This window comes from Fringilla coelebs, assembly GCF_963513975.1.
Source record: "Fringilla coelebs genome assembly, chromosome: 6".
NCBI classification, from domain to species: domain Eukaryota; kingdom Metazoa; phylum Chordata; class Aves; order Passeriformes; family Fringillidae; genus Fringilla; species Fringilla coelebs.
The window spans coordinates 2804675-2816889 of NC_140034.1; the positions used below are offsets into that span (position 1 = coordinate 2804675).

Consider the following 12215-nt stretch of genomic DNA (forward strand, 5'->3'; position numbering starts at 1 on the left):
ACTCAGAAACAATTCCCCAGTGTGTTTCCACCTCTCCACGGTGAACACGTGGCCACACTTTCCCTGCTTCCAGAGAAACAGGGACTGGGCACAGACCTGTGGAAGTCTGGGCTTTCTTTCCACTCTTCCCTGGTTTTCTAAGTTGAATTTTGCCCACTGAAATATCTTATGGGGGCTGGGGAAGTTCACTTTGGAGTGACTGAACAAACCATTCATTTATTGATGCTCATTCTCTTTTTGTCCCCCCATCACTGACAGCTCTGCAGGAGGAATGGGGATTCCCAGCAGAGTATCCAAGCTGGATAATTGGGATATCTGGGCTTGCAACTGAGTCAAAACAATGACTCTGAGGCAGAGGGGGACGCTGAATAATTTTTCCAGCAACTCTTAATGAGCTGCAAACTACAGGAGACCAGCCCTCACGTATCACTGGCAGTTTTAATTGTGTGTTCTGCCAAAAAGGAGCCCAAAAATTTCTGCATCCAAATGTAACAGCAGGGGAAAGCCCATCTCAGAGCCTGGGGAACTAACTATTCTGTTTTGTTTGCTATTTACATGAAAATCTGAGTTGTACAGCAAATGAAAGGAGTTTTAGTATGGATAAGACCCTGTATATTTGTGTTATGGGTTAGGATGGAGCCCGAGCATCAGTGCTGAGGTTTCACTTCATTTAATTGTGTGGGGTTCAGAGAATGGAGAAAACAATTCCTGGCCACAGGAGAGAAAGATTTGGGGCTTTTTCTTAAGGGTCACAAACAATTCCACCAGGAGAGCTGGAGAGGGACTTTGGACAAGTGACAGGACACAGGGAATGGCTTCCACTGCCATGGATGGGAGATTGGGAACTGGGAATTCCTGGCTGTGAGGGTGGTAAGCATGCCCAGAGCAGCTGTGGCTGCCCCTGGATGCCTGGAAGTGTCCAAGGCCAGGCTGGATGGGGGCTTGGAGTACCCTGGGATAGTGGAAGGCCCATGGCAGGGGGCTGGAACAAGATGAGCTTTAAGGTCCCTTCCAAACCAACCCATCTGGGATTCCAGGACTCCAGGAGTGGTTCCTGTCTCACTGACAGGAGCAGGGGAGAGGACAGGGTGTCAGACACATCTCACCATTTTGATCTCCCAGTTGACATTCCACTGTTTCATGTTGCTGAAGCGCCAGGTCTTGACGGCGTCGCCCGTGCTGGCGTCCATGCGGATCAGCCGGTTGTAGGCGATGCCAATCAGCTCATCCTTCTTCCCACCCTGGAACCTGGCAAAGGGATTCAGAAAAACAAGTCAGACACACAAACCCAGCAGCTGAGTTTACTTGTAAAATCATTTTTATAAATCACAGCAGCTCATGTTTTTAGTTTCAGCTGCAGCGCGACTTCCCCAGCCAAGGACGTGCACAGGGATGTCCTTGCCCATGGCAGGGGTTGGAATGAGATCAACTTTGAGGTCCCTTCCAACCCAACCCAACCCAACCCAACCCAAGGCAACCCAACCCAAGACAACACAACCCAACCCAATCCAACCCAGCTCAACCCAATCCAATGCAACCCAACTCAACCAAACCAAATCTAACCCAACCCAGCCCAATCCAACCCAAGGCAACCCAACCCAATCCAATGCAACCCAACTCAACGCAACACAACCCAACCCAATCCAACCCAATCCAATCCAAGGCAACCTAACTCAACCAAACCAAATGCAACCCAACCCAGCCCAACCCAACCCAATCCAATGCAACCCAACCTAACCCAATGCAACCCAACCAAACCAAATCCAACCCAACCCAGCCCAAATGCAACCCAAGGCAATCCAACCCAAGGCAACCCAACCCAATCCAATCCAACGCAACCCAACCCAATCCAATCCAATGCAACCCAACCCAATCCAACCCAGCCCAACCCAACCCAGCCCAATCCAACCCAACTCAACTCAACCCAATCCAACCCAACCCAACCCAATCCAGCCCAACTCATTCCACGATGATTCCAGGGTATTTACCCCACTCCCTGTACCCATGAAGGAAACTCCTCCAGCCCAGCCCAGCCCAGCCCCGCAGCCCCACCCACCTTGCGTTGAAGTGCGTGATGCCGAACTCCGGCAGCGACTGCCAGGCTTGGATGAAGCGCATCTTGGCCTCGATGAGGCTCATCTGGGCCACGTTCTGGTGAGCCTCCAGGATGCGCGCCGTGATCTGCGGGCGGCGAGACACAGCGGGGTCAGGGGACAGGGGACCTCGGTGCCACCTCCGCTGCCACGCGCACGGGGGCGGCCGGGGAGCCGCCGCGGATCCGAGCGCGGATAATTGATAATTCCTCCCCTGAGGGTTTGTTTCAGCTCCAAGTGCTCAGAGCCCACGTGGAGCTTCCCATCTCCAGACACAGGAAAGCAAATATAGAGCAGAGCCGTCTGGAGGCAAAGAGCCACTCATGCTCTCAGGAACTTTAAGGATGTGAACGAACAACAAGGCAAATTTGTGGTGTAGGGTTTCCAGTTTTACCCCATAAATCACTGGGGACTGTTATAAAAACCTACCAGGGCCCAAGTGTCACGGGGAGGGTGCAGGTTTTGTTAGTGCTTTCACCGCTGCTCTCTAAACCAAGGGGGTTCTAGATTAAATTTATTTTATCTTAATTTTATTGTTGCTGTCACTTACCAAGTCTCTTACATAGCCTGGCTGAAGATGGCAAGGCGAAATGAAAAAATAAAAAAAAGAAAAGGAGGCAGAAAGAAAAAAAAGCAATCAGAAATATGGCAACAAAGCAAAGAAAAAGTGTAAATTAACTGCAAACCAAAGTTCAAGAAAAAAAAAAAAAAAACCAAAAAAAAAACCAAAACAAACCACATGCACAATTCCTTAGGTGGAAAAGCAGCCAAAGGGAATGTGAGCAGGGACAAGCGAGCAGAGAGTCACCGCTCATGCCGGCCCTGCTGGAGCACTGGAGTGATCCCAGCTGGGCCCTGGAGTTGTGGAGAGATGGTTTTGGTCCTGAGATGGTTTGGGATGGATTTCAGGGAAAGGTTCCTCCTCCAGAGGGTGCTGGCACTGCCCAGGCTCCCCAGGGAGTGGGCACGGCCCCAGGGCTGCCAGAGCTCCAGGGGGGTTTGGACAGAGCTGCCAGGGATGCCCAGGGTGGGGCTGTTGGGGGGTCTGGACTCTGATCCTTGTGGGTCCCTTCCCACTCAGGACATTCTGTGATTCCATGGTCCTGCTGGGGGGTGAGGGGAGGGTGAAGCTGCCAGTTCAGAGGTGGGTTCATGGCCTCACTTCCCTCTCCAGGTCTCTGCACAAACTCAAGGCCATTCTCTGGCTGAGGAAGCTCAAGAGGAAGCTCAGGAGCTCACTCTGAGCTCAGCAGATCTTTCTGTTTGGGATATGGGGAGAAATGATTGGGATGCTGCTTGGGATAACAAGCAGATAAAGGGAACATCAGCTGTCCTTCTCAGAGACATGTCTGCTCTTGCTGGCTCTGACTCCAAACTCTGGCAGGGCACCTGGGAGCTCTGAAAATCCCTACTTTGGGTCAGTTTTTGTCTACTTTCATTTAGGATTTGGTGCTTCCAATCCCAACCTGCCAACCCTATGCTGCTGCACGTGGAGACAAACATCACCCCAGTGGTCTTGGGGCTGGGGAGGACCCAGAGCCTCCATCAATCCACAGCCAATTCCCATTCCAGCACCTCCTGTGGGCTGCACAGCCTCCTCCTCCTCCTCCTCCCCCTCCTTCCCTGTGCCTCAGAAGGACCCTTGTGGTCAAATTCCTGACATTCCTGCAGCCTCCATCCCTCATTCCTCTCAGCAAACATCCTCTGCTGCTCCAAGCTTTGCCTCTGGCTACCAAGGAAAATCCTAAATCCGCTGCTTAGCTGGTGCCTATGAGGGCCCTGGTGTCCACACCATGGCCACATCTTGACAGGGGATCATCCCCATCGTGCCTATCCCCACAATTCCATGGATTTTATTTTTACAACCAGGATACCTGCACAGTAAGCAAGTTTTCCCAGCTAATATTTTTCCAGGTGCCTCTGTTTTCCCAGAAACCTAGAAAGTATTTTATATATATAAATATATATATCTATATATATATATGTTAAAATAGTATATTTATGCAGCCTCTCCTCCATCCAAGGGGATATAAAGGCTTATTCAGGAGAATAATAAGGGCTATATAAAATGTAACTCCACTGCCAGGAAATCATCGTGCTGTGCCAATAAAAAGTTATATTTTTCCGGCTTCTCTGACTTGCAGCCTTCTTCTGGGCTTGGAGAAATCATATCCAGCCCCAGCCAGCAGCCTGAAGGATTTAAGTCACCAAAAGGCCACGGAGCAATGCTTTCCTTATTTTTGCTGCTGTTCTGACATATAATTCTCTTTGAGAGAATCCTGCATTTATTCCCAGTGCAGAACAGTTCAGCCCTGTCAGGCAGGGAAGGGATGGAGCGTGGATGGAGTTCAAGCACGAGTCACAGCAACTCAAAACTGAAGCAATGTTCCAAGGACTGGCATTTGGAAGCAGTGGAAAAGCAAAGAGAGAAATATGCAAACCGTGTTACAGCCAAGTGTGGATAAAGCACTGCAAGCAACTGCAACTCCGCTGATCCCGGGGATTTCTCCATGGATTCTGTGCAGGGGAAGGGGTTTTAACCCCAGCACCGGGCAGAGATGGGGCAGCTGGAGCCAAACCATTATCAGCAGGGACCAAACCATTCCCAGAACGTGTTTAAAATAAACATCAACCAATTTCAGATGCATTCCCAATTGAAGGTTCCCCGCCGTGTCCGTGCGCTTCACACAGCACGTGGCACAATCCCGGTGCTGGGTGCCATCCCCAGGTGCTGGATCCAAACCACACCCATCAGTCCCACCTCCTTTTAGTAACCACGTGCATCCCAGTGAGTGAGGACATCCAAAACATCCAAACCACGCCGTGTTAAACACACCAGCCACCGCCGGGACGCGTGTCCAGCCCAGCCCAGGCCAGCAGCAGCACCTACCTGCTTGTTCTTGTACTTCTTCAGGTAGCGAGGAGACACCAGGCACTCGGGGTTGATGTCAGTGTTGATCTGCTCTGGGATCAGCTGAGGGTCTGGGTTCAAATGCTGCATTTTCAGGAAGGACAGGATGTTCTGCACTTCCATGCCGTAGGAGCTGTCGGCCATGGTCTTGCCCTTGGAGGCCAGGCGGCAGGCGGCCATCCAGCTGGCATACTGCGTCTCCTGCCCCCCAAAACAGGGACACGTGTCTGTCACAAACATGGGGGGACCAGCAGACCCCTCAAGAAACACCCCATGGAGACCTCGTTCCCCTCCCAGCCTCAGGAGACTCCAGCACGCACCAAGACAGGCAGGAACCAACCAACGTGTGGCCAAAAACCGCACCCCGAAGCCAAGGTTGTTTTCTGCTCTGAACTTCTAGGAAAAGCAGGCAACCCCCGATGAGGGGAGAGAAATGATGCATCTGACTCCCATCTTATCAGGAGGCTAATTAATTACTTGATTATACTATATTATTCTATATTCTATTGCACTATATTACATTACATCTGAACTGAATCTGCACAAAGCACCCAACTCAGCTCAACTGCCCAGAATCTTGTGAGTGTCTGCTGGCCAACAGTCTGCACATGCCCTTGGCCCTGACAGGCCAAGGAAACAAAACACCATTGCTCTGGGTAAACAATCTCCTCATTGCATTCTGCTTTGGCACAACACAGGAGCAGCAAATGAGGTAAGGATTGTTTTGATCATTCTTTTCTCTGCTTCTCTCAGGTTCAGAGAATGTGAATCCCACATGAATTCACAGGTGACTTGGAGCCCATTTGGAATGCTGAGATCAGACAGGTGAGAGCATTTTTGATTTGGTTTTTAAAGAACATCCCCAGAGCAGGATGGTGGGAAAAGGTTGAAGAGGTTGCCAGCCCAAGAGAGGAACTTACGTTGTCACAACGCAGCCAAATCTCGTTCATTCCCTCTGCCACTGGAATCAGGAGTTTGATGTTGAACTTCTGACCAGAGATGTTCACATCAGGGGTAACTTCACATCCTGCAATGAGGGAGATGGTGTTTAGCAGGGGTGTGAGGAATGATGATTTCAAAAGTGGCAAAGAAAAGTGAAATTAGGAAAATAAAGAGCAAAGCTCCCTGACCAAGGGTTGCTGGTGGCATCTCAGTGCTGCCAAAGGTTTGTTCCACACCTCTGATGGGATGAAGACTCCACACAGCACAGAGAAAAACCTGTCAGATGTCCCTCTTTCCAAGTGTCAGGAAAATTGGGGGAAAAGCAAAATATGAAAGCAATGAAGCAAAAGTGAACCCACAGACTCCTGGATTCTGCCCGGAATCAGAAATGAATCCAGTGGCTGGCAAACACCCCAAAATCTTCATGAAAGGATAGGAAAAGGTGACAGGAGGGGTGTTGACTCTCACCCTGAGTCCCCTCTATGTTACTGATGAGGGATGGGATGCCATGAAGTGTTTCAGGCCAGGCTGGGTGGGGCTTGGACCATCCCAGTATAGAGGATGGGCTTTAAAGTCCCTTCCAACCCAAGCCATTCAAGGATTCCATGATTTGGCTGGGAGCATCCTGCTCCTGGTGCCTGGAGACAATTCCAAGGGGTTGTGTAAACACAGGGCTGACGAACCGACCCAGCCACGGCAGCGCGAGCGCCGCGCCAACGCCGCCTCCCAGATTTCTGAAATTGCCCTCACAGCAGATTTGTCAAAAGCTCTCAGAAAGGTCCTGAGGGCCAGGCCTTGATCCCACAGCAGCCTGAGGTCGCCTGGCATCCCCCCTGCTCCTGCATCCACGGGGAGAACACACAAAGCTCGCTGCAGCTCCGTGGCTGCTGGAGCAGGAATGTTTCACTTGACATAAGGACAGGCAGCCACTGCAGGAATTTCAGCTCTGGAGTGAGGCTGCTCCCGACCAGCAGCAGGGAGAGGAGGAGAAATAAAAGCAGCAGAGTTAGAAAATGGTCTGTCCTTTCCAGTTTCTGCCATGGGAATCAGTGCAATCCTTTGGAGAGCTGACAAAAAGGAGAAGGGCAGGTGGAAGGTTGGAACAAGGTTTGGAAGGTTCCCTCCAACCCAAACCCTTCCGTGGTTCTCCAAGCTCTCTTCCCAAGGTATTGGGGGGGCTGGTGGTGCTTCCCTGTGGGATCACACATAAACACACTCAGAACTCCAAGTCTGTGCCACGATATCAAACCCAGCCACTTCATTCCTTTACACACCTTTACCCAACCCCAGGATGGAATTCCGAGACGATAAAGCAGTGGGAAAACAACCTGCAGGAGGAGCAGCCTATTCCTGGAATAAAAAGCAGCTTCTCTTAGCCCAGCCTTGTGCTTCTCTTACCTCTCAGGTTCATCTGGTGAGCAGGAGTCCCGTTGGATTCCTCTTTGCTTTTGTAGCAGGAGATGGAGGTATCTTTGAAGGTGCACCAGTAGGGCTTGTAGCCTTTCAACGTCAGCTTCTTGGGCCTGCAGGACACGTGGAGGGACATCTCACTTGGTCTGAGCTCCTAAAACAAGCTGCTCCCCTGGAAACCTCAGGATTTCCTCAGAATTTCAGCCTGGCAAGCTGCTGTCAGCAGCCTGGATTATTCCCACTCCTGCCTGGGGGCTCAGCCATTCTTTCACTGCTGGATCAAAGAGTTGAGCTCCAATTCCAACTTTGGACTCTTCAATCCCAGGCAGATAATTTGGGACAAGGTGGGGGGAGCTGGAGGACTGTGCTACAAAAACAGAGGAGTCCATGAAGCACTGCAAAATCTGCCTCTCCAGGCACCACATGAAACTGGAACTGCTCTGCTCAGGCTCTGGGGGGAAGCAGCACTTCCAAGGACGTGTCAGTCACGCACACGCCTGAGCGCACTCCTTGTTTTCTTTTTAAACACTCCACAGCACAAAAAGTTCCCTTCTTTTCTACACAAAGCATGGATTTTGCTTGATTCTGCAGGAGAACTCGTGGCCCTGCAGTGTGAAGCACCCTGAACTCATCTCAGCACAAGCCCAGAGCCTTTACAGAACCCCAAGAGTCAGAATATTTTAACCTTCCCTGATTTCTAAACTTTATTCTAAGGCTGGATCTGCAGTCTCTCATGCATTTCTCGTGTTTTCCTCTCAGAAACAGCTGCTGAGAGTATTTTAGATGGGATATTAAGAAGAAATCCTTCTCTGTGAGGGTGTTGAGGCCCTGGCACAGGGTGCCCAGAGAAGCTGTGGCTGCCCCTGGATCCCTGGAAGTGCCCAAGGCCAGGCTGGACGGGGCTTGGAGCAGCCTGGGACACTGGAAAGTGTCCCTGCCATGGCAGGGGGTTGGAACAGGATGATCTTTAAAGTCCATCCCAACCCCAAACACTGTGGAATTCTATGATTTCACCTGGCAAGGGCAGTAACCTGGCTGGCAGGGGAGAGAGAACCATTCCAAATCTCTACAGCCACACCAGGCAGATGCTGGGACACATTTACAGGAGTTAATGTATGGAATACAAGGGACATGCACTGCTCCCCCAGTTCTCCTCCCCAGCTGAAGTGGGACAAGAGGCACATCCAAAGCTGGGACAGCTCCAAGCATTGCACCACTCACACTGGATTTCTGGCACTAAAATACCACCTGAGCCCCATTTTTAGGAGCAAACAGAATTCTGTGTTCAATCTGACAGCCTCAAACCCCAACCTCAGGGTTTAGGGCTTGCACTGAGTGAGGAACCAGCAGTTTCTGGCTGCTCCATCCCCTGGTGCTCCAATTTGCAGGCAATTAGCTCCCAGAGTGGTGCCTAATTTGATTGACAAATCAGCAGATCAAGGGGAAGAACAAGTTGTTTGTTTGTTTGTTTGTTCAAGGGAGGGAAAAAACACCCACTGAGGGGATGGGCACAGCCTTGAAACTTCATCCCAATTAAGCCAGACCACAAGCCCAGACAGAGGCAGAGACCTCATTAATTCACCTCTGGAGAGGGAGAAGGGGTTTTCAGAGCAGAGAGTGCCAGGTTCTGCCTCCAGAACCAAACAATTCATAAAATAAAGGTTTGTTCCAGAGCTACTTCACTGTCTGCAGCTTTTTTTTCCCCCCAGCACTATCCTGCAGCTCTGCTGTGAAATCCCATCAGTGTTTCCAGCTTCCAGAACTTTCAATGCAGCAGGCAATAAATTGCAAAAGATGGTGGTGGCTGCCAAAAATGTTCCTCCAAGTGCAGACGCTGCTGCTCCCGGTTTCCATGAACCACCAACCAAGTCAAAGCAAGCTAAAAAAAAAACCTAAATCCTGAGCAAGCTGGAGAGGGGCAGAGTCAGCTTAACCTGCTCCTTTTGGCATGGAGAGACTGGAATCCTGGCTGGACAGAATTCCTCCAGCCTCCTGCAGACCAGGAGAAGTCTTTGAGGGAGGTTTTTAGGTTTCACTCCTCATTTTAGGATGGTTTCTTCTCTCCTGGGCATTAAATGTGTTAAAGAAACATCCAAGCACACACTGCTGGCTATGGGATGCACCAGAGCAGGAAAACACCTTGCATTTTGTATTTAAGAACCAATCATCTTAAATATTGAATATTTTGAATATAAGGCTGGGAGATTAAAAAAAAAAGGAAATTGAGAGGCAGGACCATTAATTATTCACAGGCATTACCAGTTCCACGAGCAGCTCTTCCCATCAGCACTTACTTGAAGACTTTAATGTAGTCAGCGAGCTCTGGGATGGAAGTGATGTCACCCTGGAAATCAAAGATGATCCCAATCACTGGGAGCAGTGGGATCAGCAGGGAAAGGATGTGGTGCAGGGGAGGGAACCAGGAGCACCAGCAGGGCTCAGGAGCTGTGAAACTGCTCCTGAGAAAGCCCCAGCCACTTCCCAGCAGTGGAAAAATGCAAGGCCCAGCTGTGCTGTTTTGAAAGCAGAGGACAAGGTTTGATTTTCCTTTGAGGAATTCCTGCTGCTGCTGGAGCCAATTCCCAGCCCGGGCTCACTGTTGCACAGGGAATTTTCTCCTCCCTTCACTTATTCCTGATGCTCCAAACAAAAGGGAAGAAGAAGCAGCTCTGCAGAGAACTAACTGGGATTTCTAAGCCTAGAAAGATTTTTTTTTCCTCCCCCAAAATTTTGAAAATATTGAGTTTAAATTCCCTTTTTTTTGCATCAGGGTGGCAATTGCAATTCCCAGGAGCTGGAAGTAAAAACAATTTTGAGGGGCAGGGAAAGGGAGGATTGCTCCAGCAGCTTCCAGTAGCAGGACAGTTTACTTTCAGTCTGCAATGAGAAACTGTTTACAGATACCACAGGGAAAAAAAATGCAGAATCTAAACAAACAATCCAGTAATTGCCCATTATCCGTATTCAATTACTCGAATGCATCTGGAAATGGCTCCTGCTCCAAAGCCCTACGGAAAGGGATGGGTTTTTTTGGATGAATCATTGTCCTCTCCACTCCTGTCTGGCAGAATCTGTTCCTCAGTGATGTGTTTCAAATCTGGTTTTGCAAAAGGAATTAGAAAATATGCCTTGGTGATAGAAATTTGTTGTTATTTCTGGTTCATACTGCAAAGCTCTGCTGTTGTTAATGGCAATAAAGCATCTAAGGATGGATGTAGCTTCAAAAGGACCCGTCATAAACACTTAAAAAATTATATGAAGTGTAAAAGTGGAAAATTTCAGATTTTAGGGTTGGAAAGAGACAGTTTAAATGTGCAAAATGCCTGGAAAAGCTGTGCCGGGCCAAGGCTGACAGGACTGAGTCCTTTTAATGCACTTTAATTTTCAGGCTTTATATTTTTAAAGGTGGAAAACCAGTGTTAAAATGCCATATCAAGAAGAAAAACCCCAAATGCTCTGAAATACAGGTCTAGGCTAAAATCCAGTCTAATAAAAATAGGGTTTCATAAGCCTAAATTAGTTCTGAAAATCCAGCAGCTGCTTTAGGTGCTATAAAACCTGAATTAGAAACAGTGGAAGAGGAACCTCAACGTGGAAAACTCAGTTACTTGGGGAAGTCAATTAATTTCCATTTAGTTTTCCATTATTTCATCAGGAGGGTGGCTTGGTGCATGGGGGGATCAGTAAGATCCTGGCTCCAGATGCTGCCTGGGGTTCCCCCTTTCCAGAACTACCCCTTGGTATCTAAAATCTCTGTGTTTTAAAGAAAATATTACTGGGGTGTGGGCAACTTTCTCATCAGAATTAGAAGAAAAAAAAGGAAATAAATGAGGTTGGATGCCTGGAAAAACTCCCTGCAGCCCTTACCAGGATTGTTGATGTCTTGCCACCTTCCAAGGTGATTTCCAGGTCCGAGAGCGCGGCGTCCACCTCGTCCACGTCCTTGTCACTGTGGTTCAGGTGGTTTTCCGAGGACATGATGGACAGCTTGTTGATGTGGTACTGCAAGGCAAGGCCAGGGTCACACCTGGCTGCTCCTGTGACCCCAGGATCCCACGGGATCATGGTGACACAGCCACCATGCTTGGGAAGCAGAGTGGGACACCAGGAGCAGAGGCCAGCAAATACTGGGAGGGTTTGCTGGGTCAGGAGGGACCATCCTGGATGTTTCCAGTCCAAGGAGCCTCCAGGCACTGATCCCTGAAGGAGATCTCTGGACCCCACAGGGCAGAGCTGCTCTTTCCACCAGGCTGAGGTTGGAAGGGACCTCTGGAGGTCACCTGGTCCCACTCCCTGCTCCAGCAGGGCCACCTGGAGCTGCTGTCCAGGACCAAATCCACCTGGGATGGACAATCCACAGCCTCTCTGGACAAACTGTGCCAGTGCTCAGTCACCCTCCTGGTATGAAGATGCTGCCTGATGTGCAGAGGGACCCTCCCATGTTCCAGGCTGTGTCCATGGCCTCTGCTCCTCCTCCTGGGCACCTCTGTCCACCCCCTTTCCTGCCTCCCACCAGGTGTTGATGGATATTTTTAAGATCCACCATCCCTGGAAGTGTCCAAGGCCAAGCTGGACGGGGCAGGAGCAGCCTGGGATAGTGGAAGTGGCCCTGCCCATGGCAGGGGGTGGAACAAGATGACCTTTAGAGCCCATTCCCACCCAAATCATTGTAGGATTCTATGTCTTTGCTTCTGTTTTCACCCCAGAAAACCAAAACATCCATAAAATCTCACAGGAAGAACCGTGCCCAACCCACTCTGGAGCACTTGGATGTAAACTGAGTCATTATATTTCTGCTTTCCTCTCTTTTTTTCCTGGGAGGGGCCCTTGGAGCAGGCAGCCCTGCTCCTGAGGGGGAG

General features: G+C 49.9%; 1 protein-coding gene across 4 annotated transcripts in view; it reads right to left on the minus strand.

Annotated features, from left to right (window-relative positions):
- Window positions 1-12215, minus strand: part of FERMT2 (FERM domain containing kindlin 2) — a 50927-nt gene that overhangs the window by 1071 nt on the left and 37641 nt on the right. For 2 of the 4 annotated variants that reach the window (XM_084208516.1, XM_084208514.1), the window contains 8 exons: window positions 11224-11358; window positions 9651-9700; window positions 7345-7469; window positions 5925-6031; window positions 4984-5205; window positions 2644-2664; window positions 2057-2181; window positions 1107-1248 (listed from right to left, as the gene is read on the minus strand). In XM_084208516.1, the coding sequence (XP_084064642.1) occupies window positions 1107-1248; window positions 2057-2181; window positions 2644-2664; window positions 4984-5205; window positions 5925-6031; window positions 7345-7469; window positions 9651-9700; window positions 11224-11358 (927 nt within the window). The remainder of the gene's footprint in view (window positions 1-1106; window positions 1249-2056; window positions 2182-2643; window positions 2665-4983; window positions 5206-5924; window positions 6032-7344; window positions 7470-9650; window positions 9701-11223; window positions 11359-12215) is intronic. The other 2 variants (XM_084208517.1, XM_084208515.1) reach the window with 1 other exon arrangement.